The following is a 26,602-nucleotide window of genomic DNA, read 5'->3' on the forward strand; positions in this document are numbered from 1 at the left end:
TAAGAGCTGTGGACAGACACCTTTGCAGCGGAGAAGACAGTGTCTGACAGAGGGTGCCTAATGTCTGGACTCCACCAAGAAATGTCAATCCTCATACATCATCTCCAGAGGTGGTTTTTTTTTTTTTTTTTGCTACCTAAGAAATGTGGGGCTGGCTTGGTCTGAACCCTCCCAACCCCAAAAAGGGGACTGGCTACCTCCAAGTAAATGTGGCTTCATCACCTAGCTGGCCAGCCTGGGTGGGAGGGGGAAGCTGCTGCTACTCACTCTGTGGGTAAGTTGGCCGGGCCCCTCCTTGTGAGTACATGCTGTAATTGGGAGATGGGGCTTGCTGCGGTGGCATGTTGGGGTTAACGGCACCTGGCATGATAAACCCTGGAGGAGGTGGGTTGTCTCCCTGTAAAAAAAAAAAAAGATTGCAGGAAAAAGGGCAGGGGGAGATAAGGATTTAGTCAGTAACAGTAATGCAATGCTGAAGCAGAACTGTAACAAAACGATCAGTTCACATTTAAAGGCTTGAAACCACATGCCCTGGAAGAACCACCAGCACAGGGGCAAATGTCTCCAACCACCCCAGTGCCTCAGGATGCCCAGCACAACACTGAAAGCACAGCTTCTATGTGCAGTAACTTCAGCAGCAGCAGAGCAGCACACAGCTTCCCACACAAGGAAGAGGTCCTTGCCAGTGCTGCCTGTTATTCAGGCAGTCTGAGAGCACCCTGCCATCCACAGCTTTCAACTGAACCACTGAAACATTAAATTTTGAGGCTTCTAACTTCCATGGGAAAGAGGGAAAAGAAAAATACCATCACACTTCAAATATTCCAGTGTGGGGCAAGGGCTGGGGACGCTCAGGGCACACTGAGCTCCCACTCAAGGCTTTCCAGAGTCACTCATCTGGGTGTTGGTGGGAAAAAAACTAACATGAGACACAGAGGAGCAAAACCAGAGCTCATGTGGAAGCTGCTCCTTCCGTCTATCCATACCAGACGGTGTCCAGCACACAGACTATACCAGGGGACATATTAGGGTGGAGCAGGGGCTCAGAGAGGAATAATGAAGGTTATACCTGTGTGTCAGAGGGACAGCCTGCAGGAGGATGGCTGGGAAGGGCAGTAGGAGTTTTGTTACTCCAGGTAGTGACAGTAGGGGCAATTCTAACCTGAATTGAACAAAGAAATACCAATCATGGAAAACAAAACAATAAAAAAAGTCTGAAGGGTTTCACAAAACAAGACGCAAAGTAGTGAACACAAAATAGTTTGCATGCTGGTACTTGTAACACAGCCATAAAGTCTCAGAGGAAGAAGGAAAACTGCATTCAAGACAGACTAAATGACTGTGCTGGAGCTGAAGTGAATTGCAGAGTGAGGATAAAGCACAGCAGAGATGCAGGTACAACAGGCTATGGAGCAAGTGCAGTGTTACACATGCCAGTGAGCCCGGTCTGCCTCTTTCATCACATTTTCCTATTGCAGAAACTCCCCCAAGGCTACTGCATGACATCAAGCATCACTAACCACATCTGGAAGTCCCAAGTTCCACGTTAAATTCAAACATACCGCCACACACAAAAGCAGTCTATTTAAATCGAGCTTAGGATGAATTAAAAAGGTTGAAATCTGACATTTAGATCTTGCACATGCACATACATACATCTTAACGCTAAATGCTTCCCAGCCAGTCTTCCACAGCTCCTTTCTGCTATCTTCTTTCTTTGCCACTCCAAAGCCCTTCAGTTCCATACAACCACTACTATCTTTCAGATGTGACAGAAGCCAAGAACCTCCTATGCCTGTGACATCCCTGGGCAAGAAGAAGGTCTGCTGCCCACCAGCAGGACACACAGCTGGGGTCAGGAGCCTGACATCCCACCTGAGCGCAGGCAGAGGGAAAGCTGCAGCCCTGAAGTCCTGGCTGGCTCAACTGGCTTCATGCTGTCTGTCTCTAACCCTGCGCAATGATGGGCTAATGGTGTAGTCAGCTGCACAACCACCACTGTTGATGTTTGCATAACTCATCACTGGACTCATCTAAAAGACTATCCCTTTTCATGCCTATTTTTTTCAGATGAAAAAGAGGGTTCAAAAACATACACTGAAAGGAAACCAAGTTTAAGTACATGTTCCTGTTTGGGACAGCAATTAAACAAAGGCCACCTCAAGCCTGAACAAGCACTGCGTACACAGTTTCTTAAAAGAAAAATCAGACAAAACAAGTATCTAAGGACTCAAATATGTCATTCCTTTCTGTTCTGGTTCATCAGCATACTGCTGGGCACCTTTCCGACATGGCACCAGCCCTCTTCAAGACCTTTCTGCTAAGCATGAGCTCCCTGGAAAGCCAAGAACATAGCAGATAACTCACTTGCACCGTGCTTGTGGGGTTGTGATACACCCCACCTTTTATTAACGAGCACGGCTTGCTTAAATAATAGTTTGAGGTGTTCTTGAAACAGTGGGAGAAAGAGGGAGCTCTTGTTTAAAAAGCATTGCTAAGGCGGCGCCATCTAGAGGACAGCTGCTATTGTCCGCCCCCAAACGGGAAACCCGCAGCACTGCTGCTCACGGCAATTCAGCGCTTACAAGGAGGAAGGTCAAAGACACAGGGAAGAGTAGTAGAGTTAATTATCGGCAGTGGTGCATTTCCAATCATACGCAATGGTGTTAGCAAGTAACTCTTGTATGAATGCCTTGTCCCTTCTGAAATCTACTTGTTAACACCCTGGAAAGAAGGTGAAGGCACACACAATTGTTGACATCAAGAGGGAGAGAACAAAGCCTGACTCTGCCCTGCTTCTCAGCCCTTCTTCCTTCCTGCCCCCATTTTTCTGGCAGGCAGCATGGACAGAAACCTGCCTCTGCTTGTGCCAATCTCCTCTCTGTAAGGAGAGTACTTGCAGCACTGACACAGCTCCGCTCTCGGAAAAGCCCAGCCTAGTACCCCTGCGTCGAGCAGGGACAGATGAGCTCCAGCATGGTGTTGAGGGATTAGGGACTTGGCAACGCTCTTTCAAAGCGGGCACACAGCTAGGGCTGCCCACTGCACCACGCTCCTGTGGTGGCCAGCATGGTCTGATGCAGTGTCAGCCTCAGGCTAAAGATAAAACCCAGGGCATCCGACCCCGGCCCAATTCTCCTCTTCCAGTCCGCGCAGCCCCCAGGCTTCCCATACTCACCGAGTCTTTCTCTTTGCACAGCTCTCAGCTCAGGCCTGCCTCCCCCTCCTATCTCACCCCCTGCCTGCGCTGTCCCCCTGATGCCTGGCTGGGAAGGTGTTTTCATTGTAGGCTGTACCCACAGCTGCTGAAACAGGCCCTGCATTTGCTGTTGCCACTGTTCAGCAACTTCAGCAGCTAACATCAGAGCTGGGGCAGGGAGGGGGGCCAGAAACAGTCAGCCCCAGAAGAGGCTGGTGAGCAGCAAGGGCAAGCCCAAAGGCCTGCAAGGATGGGATGACATCAGGGACTATGAAAGCAAGCACAGAAAAACCCTGCAGTGCTCTCCCACACCGTCACCCTTGGCACTGAAGCACATTTGTAAATAAAGAGGGAAAACACCTGATCTTCAGAAGCAGGCTACTTGACAACTTGTTTAACAGATGTTTTCCAGACAAGGAGTCGAGGAGGCATCTGTACTGCCTGAAAAGCAGCACCAACGACTTTCACCACAGGACTCTCGGTAGGAGTACATCATACAGCCCCAGCTCAGACCAAGAGAAAGGAAAAAAAATTCCTCTATCCATCACTCTCCAGAACTCAAGCACCACGTCTCTCCCTGACTGCTGAAAAGCATTTACCTGTTGGTAATACTGCTGGGCTGGAGCCTGGGGCCCTTGCATCTGTCCAGCCACAGGGCCAGCTTGTCCTTTGGGCATGGGTTGTCTCTCGTACGGTGCCTTGAGGACTTCCTGTCCCACTGGAACCTCCCCTTGGGCTCTGCAAAGTCTGTCCCGTAACAGCATGATGTTTGGCTGCAATTAGAAAAGGACAGTGAAAGAAGGTTACCCACCCAGTGCATCACACTAAGAGGCTAACTGGTCACATGCTAATGAGTGCTCTCTCAGAAGCCTGCTCTGCTTTATGAGATTGGAACAAGTCTTTTCTGCATGAGACATGGGACCACTGGAACTGCCTTACCATGTGCCCGCCTCCCATCTTGGGTTGCATCATTCCCAAGCCAGCCTACCTATGAATACCAGCTGATGAAGGATGAGAAATCAAAAGAAAACCACCAACCAAGTGTCAAAGTACACATTTCACTATGTTTGGCTTGCAGGAGGGACAGCTGCCCTTTTGGCAGCCACTGGCTGCTGCAAGGACAAGGGTGTGCAATGAAGAGGAAGAATAAGGCAATATACTTCTGCCAGCTCAGTGAGGCTAATGGAGGGAGCGAGGAAACAGCCCGACCATCACATCCCCAGGTACATTTCAAATGGCAGCCCTGCTGGCTAACTGCACCATTCAGAGACCTTTGCTCAAAGTACACTTGCTCACACAGGGAGAAGGAGTAAAAAAAACCTGAATGCCCCGTACCTGGTTGGTGTTTGTAGGGAGGAAGGTCAAAGCTGCAGCAATGCTGCCCTGTGAAGCCAGGAGGTTGGCATACTGGCTCATCTTCTCAGCCAAAAGGGCCCCCACAGCATTAGGGTCCACAGCCTGGGTGAGTTGCACAGCTTTGCGCAGGATTACAACTTTCTCTATTAAATCCTGGAAGGTCAGAAAAAAACCCCAAGTGAGAACAGCAAGGTGAAGTAGGCCCTGGCTAACAGCTGTCACGGAGAGCTGTTCCTCAGGGCAGCCCTGCAGAACCCCTCTCACCCAACGGGAAGCCCAAGCCAAGTGCAGGTTTCTAAAACAGTTACAGCTACACTGAAGACAGCTTCTCTAGCATGTGAGACAACAGAACATCAACCAGCAGCTGTGCGCCAATGACTTTTAACAGCAAAGCCAAGCAGTGCACCGGGTAGAGCTCAAAACCAAAAGACCCGTTTTTATTAAACAGGATTTCAGGGCCCTATCAGCAATAAGCATGTCCACCAAAAGAGTATGCTTTCATAAAAACATCTGGTAAGAGCCATGAGAGCCATCTGAAAACATTATGCCCATCACTGCTGTTAATGCTGGGGTGCCACACATTGATTTGCAGCATTTTAATAAGTCAGACCTTTTTGATCAAGATGGTTAAGAACTGACTCCTCCCTTGGGAGAGTTATCCATGGCTTTCTGGTTGCTACTGCAAAGATGGTTTTCCTGATATTCACCACGAATACCCCTCATTTTCCCTTTCTTGCACATCCCCAAATACCAGAGCTGGTCTTGGTTGGGTTTCCTCCTACTGCTGTTACAGGAACATTTTCTGGTCAGTCTTCTCGGGTTTTTCTTAGTCTCACTGTATTATATTGGTAGATAATATTGGCAAACGAATATTTGTAGTGACACTCAATAGCTCTTTAAAATCTTTTAACAGATTTATAAAGAGTATACCACACAGCATTTCAACCATACATCACTAATAAGGACTGTTTAATAATTCATTTTTGTTTTCCCTAACAAATCAGCACTTCAAAAAAAGACAAGGAAAAAAATAAATCAAGATAACCAACAGCTCCTATGGCTTTCAGATGTTCCACATCACAGTAAACTATTAGCCTAATTATGACTAACTGTTTTTCAATTCTAGTGTCTGAGAAAACAAAAGCAATGCAATCAAAATGCAAATTCAAACAAGGTGACTCTGTAACTGAAGCCCTCAAAATCAAAAGACTGGAAAGAAATGTTGGTAATTCAAAACTGGAGAGAGTTAATAACGTGAAGCAAAATTCACATATACTCCAGTTCCTTCAATTAACTGAACAGACTCACAGCACTGCCCAGTAACATTAAATACTTTCTAAAACTGGTCCTTCTAAGGCCCTGAACAGTTGGAAGAAACTAAGATTATATATATAGAATAAATTATTCCATAACTGCTTCATCTCACTGTCATCAAACCTATTCCCCCAATACATCTGCTATATGCAATATATTTCACTGCTGGCAACTAAACCCTGCATGTACAAGCCTCTAGAGAAAACTCTTCTGGAACCTTCCTACAACTTTCTTCCCAGATTTAACTCTGTAATTTATTAGATTTCTTCCCCTGAACACCCAAGCCACCTCCTCCAAAAGCAAAAACGTCCAGGTATTCTCCTATTGCAAAAAGTCCAAGTGTTCAAAGCCCCTTCTTTATCAAAGCACCTCTAAGCCCTACAACTACTTTGTTACACAAGAAGCTTATTAGCATGATTACCCGAAGAACAGAGCAGACACAAGGGCCATCATGTTTCATAACTCATATTCCAATATTATATTTAGGTGTTATTTCTACAGAAGCCACCCATTCCAGAAGGAAAAAGCTTGATAGCTGTGTGTATCTCAGGATGCAGGCAGCACCAAAGCTCTACACTAAATCATTTAAGTGCCAAATGACTGCAGCGTGTTACTTCCAACACCTTAATGAAATTACCAACCTGGAGGGACAAGGGGCTGTTTCCGTCCCGCGCTTTGGTCCAGCAAGCAACAAGTTTTTCCACATTGCCAGCACAAATGTAACAGAGACAAGCCTGTGTCTGCAGAAGGCTGTCTCCCTCGCTCTCCAGCCTGTTACCCAGGAGATCTAGGGAAAATATGAACAAAGAAGATGCTGGTGGATCACTTTGTTGATCCCTCCATTACTGCCGAGGCTGGGGAAGCCTGCAAGGCCTGTTGTGTCTCTGCTCACCACAGTAAGGAGGAATATTGCCTCTGGGCTCCATTGCTAAGGACATACTCTGTTGTCCAGCACAGATTATCTCACAGGATAATCACTTCAGAAGTAGCTAGCGTCAGGGTAGCAAGGACTTGTCAAATGCCTACAAACCTGAGACATGTCAGAGGGACCAATCCATCTGCCAATACGGCAAAGGACAAGAGGCCAGGGTTCAATTTCCCCTCTGCCACCCACTTTTTACAGTCCCTCATTTCAGGGGCGAGGACAACCCAAGCGCACAACTGGCCAAGGAACTGTGAGCAAAAGCAGTGATACTGCCCTGGGCTGATATGTGCTGAAGTTAGTCATACAGCTCCCTAGACACCGTGGCTGGCATTTGAGGGGTACAGGGGTGTCAGGCACACAGCTATGGGCAATATAACTTCCCCATGGGTTAAGACCAGCCAGCTGTCTTGTCATGCAGCACACAATGAGGGCAGGCACACTTGCTGCTTGCGAGAGTAGACTCCTTCCACAAAAAGTCAAAATTGCTCTTGGGAAAGAATAGTGAAGTGCTTCGCTGAAACATTTCCAACACTGTCCTATGCACAAACACCAAGGCACTGGTCCCTTGGATGAGACACTTGTCACATCAACATCACCATTACCCATCTGGAAATGGTAAGAGACTGGCACCTGTGCAGTACACAGACAATGCCAGGACACAGTTGCTCACAAGGGTCTGGATTCCATGCCCAGAAAATCAGGGAACATACTGGGAACACAGCACCCCAGAGGTTCCTCTCCTCCTCTGCAACAGCAGAGGCATATCTACGAACTGTATTATTCAAAGCAGCTAGAGAGGCATAACAATAATTGACTGGAAGGAAATCCACCATGGCAAAGCATAATTTTGCTATAAGTGGAATAAATAATGTTCAGTTCGTAAAGTGTGCTTACCACAAAGGGCTGCAAACTCATCTGGCCTGGCATAAGTGAGCACAGCTGCCAAAGCTTCTCTCCAATTCTGCAGATCACAAGATTGCACGATCTCTTTCCAGTTCTTAGTTACCACTGCAGTGATGAGCTAGACCAGAAGGAGAGAGACCACAGTTAAGATCTTGTTAGGGTTACCTTTGTTTTTTAGGATACATTATAATTTATATCTATTCAAGTGCACTCATCCCAGCTGTATCCAAGCTCATGGCAGATACTGCACTGCAATTCAACAGCTATACAAGAGTACATTTTACTTCAAAAGGAATTCAGTGAAAAATCACAAAACAAGCTCAGATAGCATAGACAGGCCTGTCACTCTTGCTACAAAACATGCAAGAAGGAATGCACAAATCTGTGCAAGCTGGGATTGCTGCAGGTGGTTTTCAGCACTGTTTTTGCAGACAAAGATAACATACCAAGAATTTAGCTATAAATCTTCTACACAATGCCCAACAAGGGGTATAAATTTTGTTTGTCAAACTGTTTCACTCTGCTTTAAGCTCTTGGCCTCAGGCTGATCAGCAAGGGGCAGTTAAAAAGGCTGCTCAAAGGAAGCAGCAAGTTGGCAGCAGTATCAGCCTGAGCTGGCCACAGTATCTCTACCCTGCACCCACACACAGGCTGCCTGTCCACAAGCCCTCAGAATAGAATTCCAATTCTCTCCATCTCAAACTCTGCTTCCAGTCATTTTGCTTCAGACCAAAGACAGACTTGGCAGCTGTGCTGCTATTTAGTCAACAAAGCCCTTGTCATGCCAAGACTTCAAGCTCACAAACAGCTGAACAAGCAGTAAGTGTGCAGTTTGGGACCAGAAAAGAAAAAACCCACACCTGAACAACAAACACAAGGTCCTAACTACAAGGTCAACACTCATTTGTTAGCACAGTCACAAATAACGAGTCAGCTCTCCTTAAAAATACCTTTTCCTGAAGGATGAACTACAGTGAAGAAGTTTCCCATGCACTACACAATTCTCCTTCCTCTGATTAGGCCAGAGGCAGGAAAGGAGCTGGGAGCAGGGGAAGAAATCCTGAAGAGTTTTAATACTTGAGATTTTCCTCTTTTCCATTCTGTGTCCACTACTAGAAACACAAATTGTTCCTATGTCAAACTGGATTGTGGGTGATGACCAGCAAAATCCCACTTACAGACCCCTGCCTGTCGTGCTGCACACCATAACTCCCCAGCTGACTGTGCTTTGTGGCCTTCAGCCCTGCTGCAGGGAAGCACTGAAACCCATGCCCATCTTTGACAGTGGACTGATAGAAAGTGACCATGAGCAACTTTCTCCCCTCCTCTAAAAGCAGCCACCCTTGTTAAACCAATTATCCCGTGGCCCCTTCTTTTAAGGCCACTTCTCCCGTTTCAACCTCCTGTTGCTACTTTCACATCAGTAGTAAAAAGAGATTTGTACGAGCAATCTCAGCAATCCCTAGCACTGTAAAAACCTGAAGAGAATAATAACCAGCTGACCATAATGCGCTGTCTCCTAGGCAAAGGGTGATTGATCTACCCTGGGCATACTTTGTTTTCTTCTACACAGCAAAACGAAGCATCCACAAAATCTGTTAAGACTGATTACAGGCAGAAGTCAACATAAGGCTGCTGGCACTGAGCATGGGTCACGCGCAACTCTTGAAAAATGTAACAAAATAACAGACTTGAGATGTGTGCTGCTTGAGGTATTTATCTTTGTCAGTGAGAATCTACTTGTGTATATGAAACTCTGACACTGGAGACAAGGTAAAGAATACTCCACTTGTGTATTCATATCTGGGTAGTGTGCCTCTTCTCTCCTTACCAATGCATTAAAAAAGATTAACGGAAATCCTTCTGCTCTGAGATCTTGTGGATGATTTGAATGCTTATTAGCTTCTCACAGAAATAAACTATGAAACAGCAAGAAAACTTTTAAGGTAAAAAAGTTGCCATCATAAGTGAAAAAAACCATACCCTGGTAATTTTGCTCTGCATCTTGGCAAAATACTTTTCCTGTGTCCTAGAAAGCAGCTCTTGTCCACCTGCGATGGCCAAGATAATGGCATCAGCCATGCGGTTATCGTGCAAACAGAGATCCACCGCGCTCTCAAAGTTACCCGTCAGCAAAGTCTGGGTAATCAAACCGTCCACATCTGCAACAAGAGAGGAGAGCATTTTTAAACAATGGCACAAAAGTCACTTAAATATGCAACAGCAGGTGATTCTGTCCAACTGCACAACCCTGCGCAAAGCTCTCTGCAAAGCAGCCTGCTCCAGGCAGGTACTTACAGGGATGCTCAAGCCCATCTCCAGCCTCAAACACACTGTGGTCCCAGCCACATCATGTGGGGCACTGTCAAACATCACATACCTTGCTGCTGAGCAAGATGCTAGTAAATGCTAGCAAGATACTCAAGGTCTAAATGACCTCTAAAAAACCTACTCTGCATACAGTGCCAGATACAAAGTCAAACCTAGACAGGGATCAATGGCTTCTGTGTTATTTAAGATCCTCTGGGAGTTTCTGTACAAACAGTGACGCTAGCACTTCATGCCTGATTAGGTGTGTGTGCTCTTACATCACAAATAACTCAGAGTAGCTGCATTTCAGCCATGGGTTATATGAGTGCTGTATACTTCCTTTCCTTCCCTACAACTGTACTTTCAAGTGCCTCGAGACTGCTGTAAAATGAATGGAGTTAAGAGGCAGGTAATGATAATTCTTCTGTACAGAAATTGCCTTCTCACTGGAACACCAGTATCAACTTCAGTATTAATAAATATCAGCAAATACAAGGAAATCTTATTTCAAGGGTTTTTTACCTCCACTAACAGAGATGTTGAATGTCGTCTTTGCAGATCCCACATCTTCTGCTTCTTGTTTATGGTCCTTCACTCTCTAAGAGAAAGGAAAAGTGTAATTTTTGAGGTTAGGTAACACTTGGAATACACATTTAAAAAAAATTGGCTCTTGCATTACAAGTTGAAGACAGAGCTTCAGACAACCAGTCACCTAACAGACCATTAACTTTGTACAGGAAGAGCATCCTGTAATTTGTTAGGACACTGTTTCAGCACTGAATAATCAGCTTCTCCTGATGCCTGCACAAAGTCATCTCGTAAAGACACTGAGAAAGGCCTGGTCTTATCAAAGCACCTCCAGTGCATGTAAACACACTGTGATAAAAATCACTGTTCTGAGAGATCAGAGCAGACCATTTTTTAAAATGAATGCCAAGGGTGAAAAAATGCTGTAAGCCCCAGATTTCTGTGCACCAGGGAAGGCTTACACAAGCACAAGTGTGCATACCTAGAGATCACAAACACCAGCAACCAGACACCTGGATCCTGGGTACTGATTCGCATATGTTCACCTGTACCACACAACCACAACCACACAATAAGAAACCTTCTCCCTTTCTTCCTCTTTCAACTTCAACCCCTTACCAAGAACAGTCAGTCTACGATAATGCTACCTAGGGTTTGCTTCCCTTAGACTTTCAGCTCCTCCTTGAAACATTCTGCACTAGGCATACAACCTAGTTGAATTAAGCAAAACACATGAACACATGCTTAATTTTCAACAGAGAAGTCCAGTGTGGTCCAAAAAGATTTCAGTGTGCACTCAGTACAGCAGTGCTCAGCAGATGGAAGCTGCTTTTTTTATAAATCTCCCCAAGAATTAAGACAGAGATCATTTCCTTCAAGTACTTGGATTTGGGGATTTCAAACAAAAACTTTCCATGATATAAAAATAATACCAAGAGGGAAGTGTGTCTCCACCATCAATCATCACAGCACAGCCTAGGAAGAGGGCAGAAATTGTCCCACAAACTGCCTCCTCCGTCATAAGCCGGTGCACTAGTACACGCGGTGGGAGTTCAGGAGTCTGCAGAGAACACTCTGCTTATATGCTGATCAGTGAAGCTTTATGTTTAACTCACGAAAGGAGGCAGCATCTGGAAAATTATTTTGCTGTCAGAAAATGCATGATGTGCGTTTGGTATCAGTGAGAATATGTTGTGACTATCACAGGAATAATGTGCCCATCCAGTTACTTTATGTGTGTGACAGCACACCTGTGATGTATCAGCAGTGGCTTCAGGCCAATCTCTCAAATATTTACTACCTATGCTGGCAGGCTAAGGTCATGTTTGGCTGTGAATTCTCTGCCAGAAGAGACATTTGTTATGAGACGTCTAATGTCTCCATGACTGCATACAGTGAAATCCTTACGCAGTCAGATACATGTGCCTGCCATTACAGTGTGTACTGAACTAACAAGCACCTAACCTAAGGACAGTGCTCTGTTTTGGTGTCCTTAAGAGGTTGTTATATGCACCACTCCAACACGCATTAGCCATCAACCACCATCCTCACCTTCACAGACAACTGCAGACAGGCATCAAGCACGGGTCTGAGCACAAGGAGTGTAGGTAGTTTTGTGCTAACAGTGCAAATTCTAACCCAGAAGGGGTACTCAGGGAACAGAGGAAAGTGAAGCTGGCCTGTTCACACAGCGATAGTAGTGTTTTCAGTGCTATTAATCACACATGGCAGAAGCTAAGTCCTTAGTCCTAATTATAGACTTGTCCCCATATTTAAAACACAAGGGCTGAAACAATGCTGCTCAAATAGACAGAAATGAACAGAAGATGTAGGATTCCAGAGGCAGATGTGGAGCACAAACCACCTGTGATAAACATGGCTGAACTATCAGAACAGTTTTTTGTAAGACAGCTAGCTACCAAAACCCTGATACTCTCTGTTCAGGTGCAAAGTGGATGGATGGCACTGTGATGCTGGTGGGAACAGTTCAGAGAATGAACATTCCCCTTCTCTAGTACCACAGCTGCATCTCTGCAAAGGGGTATACCTAGAAACAGGGCAATAATAAGTTGAAAGCTTGGTAATAATCAGAGGTTGGGAAGTAAGGAACAAGGAAAGTTGGCAGGAGGGAGGACGCATTAGAGTTGTGACAGCAGATCATTTAGTACGTTAGGAAAATGTCAGAGTGAAAATTATGGTAGAATTAAGCCCCCGAGTCTGGCGCCATCTGTACTACTGTTACAAAACAAGCTCGCTCTTCATTGCCACCAAAATCTATTCAACATGATGTCTGAGGCTGATGAAAATTCTCAAGCAACTTAACCAGAGCCCACACTTCACTCATTCTAAGTAACTTCTTGTACGTCCATATATCCTCAACATTAGGAAAAGGTAACAAAATAAAATGCTCTTAATAGTAACAAAGTAAATACACAGGAGGTCAGCACAGTTGCTCAAGAGGGCAACAGATATACCTGTCCCAAGGACTGCTCCTCAGTAGCCTGGCCTTCATCCCCCTCGTTCAGCGCGGATTCATCAGATTCTGCAGGAGCCTTCAGCAGAGAGAAGACACCATGAAAAAAAAAGCCACAAAAAAAAAAAGGAAGAAATAGTTCGCACTGCAGAGTATATAGCCACCTTCCCACAAACAAGAGCCAGAACTAGACTGCAAATCGCAAAAATGCATTGTCAATATATGCTTGAGAATGACAAACATGGTAGAGGCTCTCCATTTCCTTACTTTCCTTCATTACACAGTACTTCGTGCTGTTTTTATCTTAGCAGCCTGAAAACATGCAGCAAAATTTTTCTTCCTCATTAGGCAACTACAGATGACATGAGAAATGTCTGCGACACAAAAGCAATACAGTCCCCCTGTTGTAGGCTCATGCCATGGCAATCACAACAGGCAAGGCCTGAACTGTATTTATCACTTGCGGGGAGCTGTTACGGCATCAGATGCATTCCTGCTTTTTTTAAAACTTGCAGAAGGTGCTGCTCTTAAAACCAGCTGCCAGGCAGCAAGGCTCTGCCCTGCCTCACAGATAGCAGCACAGTGTCACAGTAGGTAAGACACAGGTGGAGGGACACCACTGAGACCCTGAATTAAAACCTCTGACAGAGCCCTTCGTTGGGAAAGGCGGGGACATTTGAGTGGGGAAAAAGTAGTTCTTTAAAATAAGTATCTTTATCCTACTGAATGTAGGAACTTGTCATATGCTGGGTTATTTGTGACTGACTTTGTGACAGCTACCAAGCAGAAAGAAAAGTTAATCTTATTTTGCACATTACCATGGCATTATTAAACTAAACCCAGAGCTGTACACATGCATTTGCCTACCTCTCCCGAGTCACCATCTGCAAGACCCTCTTTATTCAGAGCAGATGTAATCTAGAAAACAACCAAGATTTAAGTAAGTGCCCTTTTATTTTCGAGAGGCAGACCTCTCACTGATGTCTCAGATTGCTAAACTGGCACATGTAGCTATTAGATGTTGCTTGCAGAACAGTTAATATGAAACTAAAGCCATTTCCTTTCCCAGTCTGGCGGTGCATTTACTGCTGAGCCCCCTGCACCCCAAGCTCTGATGCAAACAACTGCTGCTTTATGCCTTTAAACCTTTAATTGTTAACCCAATGGCCTCAAACCTCACTAGAGCTGCTGGAAACCACAGTAATAAAAACAGTATCAGAGCATACAGGACAAACCCCTCTGTCTGCTCCTGTTAGGGAAAATGAACAATCCTTGTGGAGCAAGAAGCCTGTCAGGAAGCTGTGGTTTCAAGCACAGATGGCATATGGCTGTGGGCTAGGATTTTCCAAGCTACAGAAGAGTTAAAATGCCTATCTTTTACTGCTTTACAAGCAAATCTTAACACCAGATTCAATTAGGGCCCTCCAAACCACCATTTAACATATAGAGTTTAGAATACACACAGTTAGTTCAGTATCCAGGAGCCCGGGTTTCCTAATGCTGCTAATGTCATCTACTGCTTTTAGTTTTGCAAGGCTTTATTTTACCCTTGTAGGCTGGTTTTCACAAAAAGCTGAGCTCAAACTGCTGGAGATATTTTTTCTTTTTTAATCATTAGCTTCCAATGGAAAGGTGAAATCCAGGACTGGACTTGCATGTGAGAATCACAGGTTTTAAGATTATAAAACCCAAACCCCACCATGTTCTTAACAGCTTGTTCCAAGAAGCTGAAATCTGTGACCCCTTTTTGCTTTCCTTACCCTACTACCAGTAACATGAACAACTCAAACCACAACTTGTTTATCCTCTGGGTATCACAAGTTTTCAGACTAGCTGTCTCGTATTGTTTCCTGACACTAAAAACCATGGATTCAACTTCAACATGGAACGCTTTGTTGAGAAACAGCTACATGAAAACATGGCCTTACAGCTTCCCTCATCTGTTCCTCAAGTACGGAAATCATGGCATAGGCCCAGCGTTTCAGGCCTCTCAATTCAGCTATGCCCATTTTCCCAGCTTCTCCCCATGCCCAGGGCATACCAAACCCAGAGCAATAGTGACAGTGGGCTCCAGTCTGCATGAGGCTGCCCCACAGCACCACCGCTAAATGTCAACTTGATTTTCTAATTGAGATCTGCTTTTCAAAACCAGGATTTCCCTTGCTTTGCTTGCCTCTGACTCGTGCAACAGAAATTTAGAAGCTGAAGACAGACTTAGCAAAGCCATGATTTTTTCTGTAATCATAATAAATGTGTCCCGGACGCCACTTAATTTATAAGCATGACGACATCGTTAAGGAGCCAGTCTTTGAAAATAAAACATTAGTTTGATACAATGAAAATAAATCAAACATTCAAATCCACTGAATCAGAACGGAAGAAATACTAGACAGTTCCTGAAAACAACAAAAAGCCAAAATGCACAGCCAGGTATCCCTCTGTAACACCGAGGTAAGAATCTTCTTCCAACTTAAAGGTGTGCAAGTTGCCTCCTGGTAATCCAAATTTTGCCTTTCCAAACATAACCAGTTTTGGTCTCAGTGGTTGTCTTTTTCGTAAAAATGAATGGTGACCCACACAAAAAAAGTAATCCTCCATGTTTTCCAGGATAGTTAATGAAACCCTGAAGACTGCTTACATATTCTTCAACCAGAAAGCCTAAAACCAGACCAGATTCCATGATGCTACAAGTAGAGGGATGTCAAACGAAGTTACATTAATAGCTTGAACTAACAAATATCAAAGCTTCTTGATGGGTAAGTATTTCAGATCAACATTGGACAGTCAGACGCAGACACGCCTCTGAAGTCTGTTGCATGCTTTGAAATTTTCACTCAACATCCACACTGCAAGATGACAATGCTAATAAAAACCTCAAAGCAGCAAACTGCTTGCTGTAAGAATTCCAAAGCTACTCATGAATTGTTTATCTAGACAAAATTTAAAAAGCAGAGGACTATTTCTAGTGTGCTCTGAAACAAAGGAATTCCCTAAATAATACAACTGTTCAAGTCAGCCATGTTTAAACAGAGGTCCTGGCACCATGGGTAACAGTTGTATTATGGCTACTTAGTATTTGACAGTGCTGCAGCTCTCCATCTGCTGGGAAACACACCAAAAATACTGTTGTATAAAAGTGTTTATTGTACTGAATAGCCTGTGGATACTGCTAAGTGCTCTTCCCACAAGTAAATGAGTACTTCGATCAAACATGGCATCGTCAACATTTTAGGCTATACTCTGTGGATACACCCATCAGTAACGCATTTAACACAAGCACAGCTTCCAGGCATATTTACCTTCTTCCTCACATCATCCTTCCTGTATCCCAAGAGCTCAAGGTATTTAACACGGGAATCTTCTTCAAAGTTCACCTTCAAAAGAAGTTAAAGAATATATTGCAATTCACAGTTTTTCCATTTTCTCCCTTGCTGGCTTTTTACTGGACTGGCACAAATTACCCAGTAAGAGCCAGTGACTGGGGAGACAGAGTGTAATGAAGAGAACTGAAAAGGTCTTGAGTGGCTTGGGCATTCAAGCAGTTAAATAAAGCTTCAACCTGGTTATTGCAGGTGAACTATCTGCTTATCTGTTTCACTTTGAAACCTCTAAATGATCATAGTGAGCAGTGAAAAGCACATCTAAAGCTATCCCAAAGCTTTACTCCTTCTCACCAGCTCCCTGCGCAAAGATGTACTGGTGGGGGATGTCAAAAAACACAGGATACCTTCCTGCAAGCTTTGGCTTCTGCCATGATTTCTCACAAACACTGCCAACAGCCCTGGCCTTGAGGACCCTCTCTCCTGGTGGGCCACCTCCAACAACAGGCCTTATGGTATCTAATCCCACAGCCTACACTTTTTGTTCCCAGCATCTCTTCTGCTATAATCTGCAGAAGGAATCATTTTTGCACCATCTTTTCAAGTCACTGGGGAACTCCTGAACTGCTGTTATCCTGTTACCTTTAAGAAGGCCCACACGTTTTTCTCAAAGTCAGCCTGGGCCATGTCAATTTTCCTCTGGCAGTAGCTGACAAAGCCTTCAGATTGCACAGCCTCCTGCAGCTGGTTTGAGCGGGCCAGGAACTCCTCCTCTGTAACGACCTGGCTCACGTAGACATGGTGACGCTGCTGCTGCTGCTCAATGCCTGGCTGCTGCTGAGATTTGGCATTCTCAAATGTAACCAGCTTGCCTCCAAACTGGAATTGAAGTGAACATGCAGTATATAAAGACGTAAGTATACACTGAAGCGTATACAAAAAAGTATGACACACATACGTATGCACGTGATTTTATATAGCATACGTATGCTTATCATCCAACAGACAAACATTCCTGACATCAACTCAATGACCCACCCCGCTTCTCCCCTATTTCTAGGCATGTAAGAAGCTTGCTGGATAAGTGGGTGCACATTTAATAAGATTCATGAGCAGCTGCTCCTGTGCCTTTTTCCCTCCAGCAAAAGATTGACTAGAAACTGAGAACTAGAGCTGTGGGTCTGTACAGTGCGCAGCATAAACTCAGTATCTCATTATATTGCAATGTAATTACCAAATAAACCTGTGCATCATTACATAAATGTTCAAGTATGATGTCTACCCTGCTCTTGGCACACTGTTTACTAGTTAAAAGCCTACTGAGAGATGGGCAGTAAGTTTATCAGCATTTGGAGAAGTAAAATAAACAGAAGAAAAAAATTAGAAATGGCTTGTAATATTATTCCATTTTACAGCTTAAAGTTAATTTACACAGGCCAGGCCAGTAAATGACAAAGTAAGCATTGCAAAAAGACTACCCAAGAAAAAGACTGACAGCTGGCCCCTGGAAAACCAGGATGAATGAGGGAGTAAACAAATTTATAAAATGACACATCAGCCAGTGGCTAGGCAACCGCACTTCTGGGACAAAACTGCATATAATTTGTGCATCAGATTGTGAATAAGCAGACATACAATGCTGAAAATTGGTAAGTATTTTGGCAAAGAAATCCATTTCAAATGGACAGGCTAAAAATCTTCAGGAGAACCCTAAGAAATTGCCGGTGGGTCTAGAAAATAAGCTAAAGGTGGAGCCAAACATCAGACAACTCTGCTCTCACAAAAGCAGGGCCTTGCCACCTTCTCACCTGGCTCCTCTGCAAATCAACCACCCATGGAGAAACCCAGCCATGTGCTGCTACAGCAACTCCTGCTACCCTGATCAGAGTTAATGTGAGTATTCTCCACCACAGACTCACATAATAGCTTCAAGCTGCACTCAAGTCTCAGATACTTGCCCACTTAAGCCCTGTTCCCCCCTCCCAATGTATAAGTGTTTACCCCAAAAAAGAAACAAGTGCCTGTTGGCAACACCACGTCTTGTTTCTTTTTCCCAAGCGTTTTTGTTACACTTTTGCTGGCTTGCTTTCCCCAAGCTCCCTGTCTGGAAGCTGCTGTGAGCATCTCTTGACACAGTCACAGGGAGGGGATGTTCTCCCAGATGGAGCACAATGTTGAATTCCCCTCTCAAGTGTTTTTCTGGTGGCACCACCATCTCCCTCCCTGCCTAACTATGCCCAGCCTTGTCTACTGCTTACTGAGAACGATGCTCCCACAGGTCGCCGGATCCACTTCGGTGGTTTCTTTAGGGGCAAAACAATGCTCTGTGGGGCAGTCTGCTGGGGAAGCTGCAGGGGTGGGAGGGACTGTCCCGTACCAAACGGATCAAGGTTCCCAAAAGATGATGAAAGCTTTGATAAGAAAAGGGGGGAAAAAAACAAAAGTGATGTTATCTCCAGTAAACTAAACATAAGCATTTATTTGCACCGGACTGGTACTCCTGCAAGCAGGGCTGCAGACAGCAATTGAAGACTTCCCACAAGCCAATGTTTCTGCCCACTGCCTGTCCATATTCATAGGTGAACATTTCTCAATACCTGGTCAACTTGCTTCTGCCTCAAGCCATCCGTGCTGCCTCCCATGATGGAGTAAATGCTGATCCGCCCATCAAATGAAGCTGCAGACAAGACAGCAGGGTTCCTGGGGCACCACTGGATATCAAAGCACCACTGTGTGTTTGTGGGCAACTCATACAGCACCTGGGCAGCAAAAACAAGTCCATCAAATCAGGACTTTTTTTACAGAGCACCACATTCAACAGCAACAATTCTCCTCTCTGCCCTGAAAGAACTGGTCTGCTCTTCCTATTGCCCAGCAGCCTCCACATCACCACAGAGACTAACAGTGGCCAAATTGGAAATTATCACACACTACTGCTTAATTTCCTTCTTCTCCCATTAAATCTTCTGTTTAATTGACAGAAGACAAACTATGCAGGTGGGGTATGTCTGTGCTGTCCCACTGCAAGCTGTGAACTGCTGACAATATTCATGCTAGCTTGTTCAGAGCTCATTTGGGTCTCTCTACACACTACATGGAGACATGTGCAGGCTCCAAAGTAAGTGTTCTCCCAGGAAAACTGGAAAAGTTAAGACCTGCACTCTGGGCAGACAGCCTCTCCTTCCCTGGAACAGAGAAGCCCACCACTGCAGCTGACATTTAACCATAACCTAGGATAAACTCAAAGAGCAAAACACTAACTGCCTTGCTGTCTCCCAGGAAATAGTTTGTTTTGAATAAAAACATGTAGTGTGATTCATCCACACAAAGCCTTCCTAACAGCACAGGATCCAGCTCTCATAACTCATTCACCACCCCATGGCTTTTGCACTTCTGGGCCAATGTCTGAATTCTAGAAACACTTCCCACTCTGTTCTCCAGGATTGTTGCCAACGGCAGGCAAAGAGACTTCCCATGTGCCTGAAGCCATTCTCATAATTTGATTGTGTGCCCCTTGACCATCTGAAAAAAAGGATCTGCATCCTCAGGCCCAGAAGGGCAGGGTGGGAACACATTCAAGTGGCCCTCACTGATCTCCTGTTATTGTAGTAACCTACAAAATCCCTCTGGTCTCTGTAAAAGCTCTTGCACTTACAGAAGGGAAAAGGCAATTGCAACAGTAATTCAGCCACATCAAACCCAAACCAACAGAGTAGGGAGCAAATATTTATGTTTAGTGGGGCTATTTCTATTACTTGTAATTAGCAGGGACCTTACTACTTGCAGGAAAGAAGCAGTAAGGACAAATGTATAATATCAGCAATACCAGGAAGGAATCCTTCATCACCAGAACAAGCTCAGAATACACATATACCAAACTACACAGGACAGGGAGAAACAGCCCACAGAAGCATCACTCTTAAGAATGCAAGCACACCAACACCCGCTTTGCCTAAGCCACTGTGCCACCTCTGAACAGAAATATTTTGACGCAATGTGTGTACAATACCTCGCCCGTGTTAGGGTTGGAGCAGAGAATTTTCGCATCCTTCCCACAGCTAAGCAGCAGCTCCGAATCTGCCATACTCCAAGCAATGGCCAATATACCCCTGCATGAAAAGTCACAACCAAAAGTTTAGCATAAGTGTAAAATGGTAATAAACAAAGCATATTTGTAAGTTGAGTTTCTACACTAGCTGAGCATTCCACCTCAAAATGCCCTCCTTGCCCCTTACTCTTACAGGAGCAGAAATTTTTCAGTGTTATCAGCACTTAAATAGAAGCTTTCTATTTTCTGCATGAAGAGGTATAAAGGTGCAGCTATCATATCTGAAAAATTAAATGCAATAGTCATGTGGGAGAACACAGACAGTAGTGTAACAAAATGGTTTGTTTGCCTGCAGTATGATTAACAAAGTGTGCAAACCTGTAGGTAAGGTCAGTGGTTACAGCATCTGTCAGCTTCTTTATATTAGCAGGAGATTCAAGTCAGCAGAACCAGTGGCAGCAGTTTTGTTAGAATCTGCAACACAGACTTAACTGCTATTCTCTCTCCTTAAATGAAGTGCTGGTTTTAGGCAATAAGGAAAGTTTCACTAACAATCCAGGAGGGATGAGAACTTAAAAATCTTCCTTTGTACCCAAATTTAAGGCATTTAGGGGACTGATGGGCAGAGAGACTATGCATGTCCACAGGTGAGGATGTGCCCAGCTGCACCTTCAGTCTGTTACTCAGGCAAAGAAATTACCAACTCTTTGCACCTCAGCTCCCTCTTTTCAAAGTGTAAAAACAAAATAGCAACTTCAGTGTTTTGGCAGGAACTTTTTTTTTTTAAAAATTATTTTTGGCTTATGTTCCCTTCAAACCAGCAGGCCCCAAAAAGTCAAGCCTTTCAGAACACAGGGTTAGTTAATCAAGAAGCCAGCATGTAAGAGTACCTGCTGTTGGAATTGCCACCTCCAACCCAGTGAGCCTGCTCAGGGAAGGCAGCAAGGAGTAAGATGTACAAACCAGCACAGTCAGCAACAGTGCAAACACCATGGAGCAGCAGCCTACATAAGTCTCATACCTTGTATGGTTTTCTAGAACACGAAGTGGTGAGGAGGCAAATCTTAGGTCCCACATCTGAATCACAGGCAATCTGTCATCCTCTGAGGCCAAAACCATCTGGGTAGCAACATCAGGGTGCCACGCCAGGCCTGAGCAGTGCATCTGAGGAACAACATTGTGCCACAGCGTAAAAGAACTAAGCATCACTAAGGACAAAAGACAACTAGCCTAAATACACCTACGTGCTTGCTAAGACACTGTTGCAAGGGAATTTGCAGCTGTGTTTCTGGGCATTATTTTTGACTGCATTCAGATTGGGATACTCTTGTTTTTGTGACTGAGGGAACTTGCAGTTAGTTTCCGAAGGTCCTCTCAAAGAGAGGACTTTGTGCTGTCTTGTTCACAGTCCTATGTTCTAATGCAAGAAAACAGTAAAGCCCTCTGTACAAACCTTTTCTCTATTACTTTTATTGCTATTTTAATAAAAGCTGTCATTAGGCAGAGGTTATGTAAACACTGTATCGCTAGACTACAATAACATGATGAAGACAGCCTACTGTGCTGCTGTTATGTTAGGCAATGAAAACATACATTGAGTTACACAATTTATCAGAATAAAAGTGCAGTGACCAAGCAGTTACTTCAGGAGCACTCATCGGTACGTTTCATTATGAACTCTTACTACATAGTCATAGTTTGTTATAGCAATATTCCTTTTAAAATATACAAAATTATACAAATGTGTCACTCTCCACAAGTTCAACAGGCTTATTTTTTTTTTACATTTACACTGGCTGTGGAGCAGATGTGGTGGTTATGACTGTATGAGGCAGTGTCCCTTGTAACATACTCAATGGCAACACTCTTCTGTGGCACCCTCTGCCACAGACCCTGCCCTCTCCAAGCTCAGCTGCAGCCTGCTTCCATTTCCATGTCTGGACCAGCAGAAACACAGGTCCCAGCTCCATCAGTCACCACTGTCCTGCCAGGGCTCAGCCCTTGTGCTCACCCAGCTGTGATGGCAAGGAAGAAGCCCTCTCTGCCTGAGCAGTAAGTCATGACATGTCACCTGCTCCATGAAACTAAGCTCACCCAGAGCATGTCAGCTGCAACCTCATCTCTCCAAGCACACAAAACATGTAATTTCTAACTAGCTGAATAAAAAAGTATCTTTCTGTGGTAACCCCAGACAGATCAGTAATGTCTTTCTCCAAACTAATGTGTCACTCCAATAGAAAATCTGAGTGCCTTGCCTTGCTTCAGTCTGCATCTGCCTATTTTTGTTTAAATTAATGACAACCCCTCCGCATATACATAGCCTTTTAAGAGAATGCGTTAGATATTTAGTACATTGTATAAGAATGGGCCAGGCACCAGTATCTTTATGCCACGTAAGAAGGGGTGCTATGACCTGACCCCACATGCTAAGAGGCACCCCACACCTCTCCACAAGCATCTGTGCACCCCTGCGAGAGCCAACTCACCCGGTTATTGTGGTCACTGACTTTGATGATGGGTTCATTCTTTCTGAGATCCCACACAGTAGTTCGGCCACTAGGGCTGGCAGATGCCAGGATATGCTGGACTTGCCTGTTCCATGCGATGCAGCTGATGTCCTCAAGAGGCTGACACACAGAGAACAGCCTGTCTCAGTCTTTCCAAATCAAAGACTCAAAACACATTATTTTCAGGACTTGCTAAAAGACACATCTGCAAGGAGACCCATCCCAGGTATTGCATGTGTTCTGGTTTCCTATGTACACATGCTGTAGGGTAGAATGCCTGAAAATCCTGATTTATAAACTGCTAGTATTTCTCCAAAATCTGCATTTTCTGCTTTACAACATGATATATCAGTCACTTAAAGACGACTAAGCACAACTGCCTTCAAGAACAGCAAATTACTCTATGGAAATATTATAGCCAGGTATATGAACTGCCCTTTTCCCTTGGATTATTAGGTTTTGACTTAAAAACTTGCTTGAAGGAATTCTAGGTATTTTTTTAAACACAACACCCCCCCTCAGCTGCTTAATTTTAGATCAAGAATTAAAAGCAATGTTAACTCAGCCTTTGTTGCACTATTTCCAACTGTCACTAAGCATATGGACTAAAAGATTCCCCAGCCTAAAAAAATTACTGTTAGACATAAGAATCTTATACAGGGATCTTTAACTGAAGTGTCCTCCAAAATTCCCACGTGATAATAAATGACTCTGACTAAACAAAGTATCCAAATACACAGAGTTTAAATTAAAAATCTTTGAAGAGTAATTCTCATCCCATTTTCTCACTTTATCTCCAAATTTTCATGCGGTAATAAACTTGTTTTCCAGTAACCACAAACTTCTTGTGCAATTTTTGTAACAGCTACAGAAATGCACTGAAACAGTTTCTTCCTGTTCTTCTATCTCCCTGACAAGGCCCAAAGTACTAAAGGCTGTTGTGTGTCGTCCCATTTTCCCCTCTTGCCCCCTCTAGATCATCTTTTAGGGACACAGGCTAAACCCTGGCCCTTAAGCATAGCAATTAAACACTCCCTGAAAAAATGAAGGTAACTGGCCAAGCCTACTGCCTCATCTTCTGACTTCTCAGTAGCTGCTTTTTATCTTCTTTCTATTTTCCTCAATCTGTACCTTCATGATCTTCAGACTCATGCATAAGTGAAACATGCAGAGGAAGACTGGAAGACGTGTAACCGTTCTGGTTATATCAAGTGGTGTAATCTGAGAAACTCTGCTTGATGTTGTTGCTTGATAAAATGCATCGTTTCTCAAAGACCAAGGGGATACTTAAGCTTTCCCCAGCCAAACACAACTTTCTAAAAAATAAAATCCCACCACATGAAGATGTCTATCAACTGCTTGTGAAGCCAGCCAAAACTGCAGGTCTGCTATGGATAAACATGACTGCACACCCAGGGTTGCTGCACGGAAAGCAGAGCAAACCACTCATCGCGCGAACCTGTCCATGCTTCCACTTGCAGGCACAACCAGGAAACCACACTCCAGGGGCTAAAACAGCTACAGCATCCAGTCATCCTTGTATGGAGCTGGGCAAAAAAAGTCACGGCTCGAGACAATGTGTGGCAAAACAGTGCTGTCATGACTGGCTTCCTTCTGAAAGCTCCCCAGGCTGCCACTCAGAGTAGTGTCCTTACAGACATGGGCTGCCATATGCTTTGAGTCACAGGCATGTCAGAAGGTGAAAAACATCTCATACTCCTTTTATTAGACTCAGAAAGTCCAATAAACACATTACAAAAATTAAGTACCAACAGAAGCCTATTTTTGCTGGCCTTTGGGAAAGCCACTGGAGAACAACATGCAGACACCTATTTTTCTTTATTGTGATACAGAGTGATCTGTTGTACCACTCCTTAAGGGCTGTATCTAACATTGCCAGAAACATAGCTCATGCCTAACTACAATTAACTGCCACCCCAGTTAGACTTCAAAAGGCTTTCCTCCCACCTGTCACCTTTAGAACTGTATGCTTCAATGAGCGTTCAGCTTAAGTGACAGCATATTTTTCATTAGTCTGCTCCGCAGCATTTAACAAATACAAATCCGGTACCTGTGTCTTCACTCCTGGTGTCATTGGTGTGGCAAAATTGTTCAAGTCCCAGATGTAGATTTCTGACTCATTAGCACCAGAGGCCACCAGATTAGTCTGTAAGACACATTAATAGATGTTAAAAGAGTATTTTCAGCATCAGCATTCACAGTCTTAGCTGCTGGGAGGCGTCAGACCCACAGGACTGTACCAATTTCTCCTGTCAGCTTAGGATACAGCCTTTGGCTCACACAGACCAGCTTAGTGGAAAAAAAGCAATTTTTTTTTTTTAAATTTCAGGTAAGACTGAGCTAATTAAATAAATCCACATGCTGCACTAGACTGGAATGCCATGCAGTGAATAACCATTCCACAGAATAGGGATTTTGGTCTTGGCAAACACCTATGAGGAGGCTGCAGAGGTGCAACCGTGGACGGGTGAGCAAAAAGCAATGACACTTCTGTGAGGGGGCAGACGAGGAAGCAGTGGTGCAGCTACTGCCACTGCAGGTTGCACCGCAGAGCTTTGCTCTGGGCAGATGGCAACACGCAGGGTTGGCTGGAAGCAGCATGGCATTCATGGCTCCAGCAGTGGACAGCACCCTGCCCACAGCGAGGACAATCATCTAGGGCAATCCTGTGCCTGGGATGCAGAAGTCCAGGCAGAGTGACCGGAGCAGAGGGCATCGAGCACCCTTTGATCGCACACTGCGGCTAGCTGGGGACAAGCAAGTCCTGACTTCATAACAGGCAGAAAGGAAAAGCAAGTGATTCAGGGAGGACACAATGAATACAGGGCAGCATGGCTGAAAGCAAGCGTGCAGGGACAGAAGTGCTATTTAGGAAACTAATTCAACTGAATTCTCATGCAGCTGGTGGGGACAAGGGAAAAAACAATCCACTGTATTTAGAAGGAAGTAAATGCTCATTAGTGATGGAGGAAAGCTTGTCAGTTTTGAGAGCTCTTCTGCTAGAGAGGCCACATCACCCTGTTTCCTGTTCTGTCTCCTCTTTCCACTTAATAATACTTAGAGGTCTTGAAGACTGACCCTACCCACCCTCCACAAAGGGGGTACCTAAATTCTGATGTCACCAGAAACATGAGTGAGAGCATGTAAATACTCCCCATGCGATAACAACAATATTGGCACAGTACACAGGAGCTAAAAACCCGTAGACTAGCTTAAAATACCACAGAAAACCACCTCTACTTTACATGTAATGCAAGCTGAGCTAAAAAGATCCACTAAATTGACAGGGTGAACTGACAAGTGGAAGGAATGAACCAGACACCTTAAAATCTTTCATTCCCCACCCTGAAATACCAGTAACAGGACAGGTTTTTCCTACTAAATACAAACAGATACTCAAACACATGCTTTTCAGGGGAGGGGAAGGGGACAGAAACATTTAAAGTTACAAGTTAAGACAGGCCACTCATCTAGAAGAGCAGCAGAAAACCAACCTGGAACATGTTGACATCAAGTGCTCTTACTGGTCCCGTGTGCTTGTCCTTCTGAGCAATTACTACTTCAGCATCTCCAGCTATGACTTTGGCTGGGTCGTACAGGATGACATTTCCATTTTCACCTCCAGCAATCAGGACTCCAGAGACTCTTTCACCTGAGTTCATGCTGTGCGGCCCCCAGATCAGCTTGTGGTACCTGTA

The 26,602-nt window shown here is 44.5% G+C and overlaps 1 protein-coding gene across 13 annotated transcripts in view; it reads right to left on the reverse strand.

Moving 5' to 3' along the window:
- Positions 1-26,602, reverse strand: part of SEC31A (SEC31 homolog A, COPII coat complex component) — a 45,456-nt gene that overhangs the window by 13,732 nt on the left and 5,122 nt on the right. For 8 of the 13 annotated variants that reach the window (XM_056359219.1, XM_056359280.1, XM_056359232.1 and 5 more), the window contains exons 5-23: positions 26,399-26,597; positions 24,955-25,050; positions 22,863-23,003; positions 21,398-21,540; positions 20,338-20,437; positions 18,926-19,087; positions 18,587-18,739; positions 16,971-17,207; positions 16,308-16,382; positions 13,876-13,926; positions 13,010-13,087; positions 10,530-10,605; positions 9,681-9,859; positions 7,689-7,815; positions 6,511-6,656; positions 4,535-4,708; positions 3,799-3,972; positions 1,070-1,162; positions 268-397 (exon numbers count right to left, since the gene is read on the reverse strand). In XM_056359219.1, coding sequence (XP_056215194.1) covers positions 268-397; positions 1,070-1,162; positions 3,799-3,972; positions 4,535-4,708; positions 6,511-6,656; positions 7,689-7,815; positions 9,681-9,859; positions 10,530-10,605; positions 13,010-13,087; positions 13,876-13,926; positions 16,308-16,382; positions 16,971-17,207; positions 18,587-18,739; positions 18,926-19,087; positions 20,338-20,437; positions 21,398-21,540; positions 22,863-23,003; positions 24,955-25,050; positions 26,399-26,597 — 2,534 coding nt within the window. The remainder of the gene's footprint in view (positions 1-267; positions 398-1,069; positions 1,163-3,798; positions 3,973-4,534; positions 4,709-6,510; positions 6,657-7,688; positions 7,816-9,680; positions 9,860-10,529; positions 10,606-13,009; positions 13,088-13,875; positions 13,927-16,307; positions 16,383-16,970; positions 17,208-18,586; positions 18,740-18,925; positions 19,088-20,337; positions 20,438-21,397; positions 21,541-22,862; positions 23,004-24,954; positions 25,051-26,398; positions 26,598-26,602) is intronic. The other 5 variants (XM_056359251.1, XM_056359241.1, XM_056359290.1 and 2 more) reach the window with 1 other exon arrangement.

Source organism: Falco biarmicus, chromosome 1, assembly GCF_023638135.1.
Source record: "Falco biarmicus isolate bFalBia1 chromosome 1, bFalBia1.pri, whole genome shotgun sequence".
Taxonomy (NCBI): domain Eukaryota; kingdom Metazoa; phylum Chordata; class Aves; order Falconiformes; family Falconidae; genus Falco; species Falco biarmicus.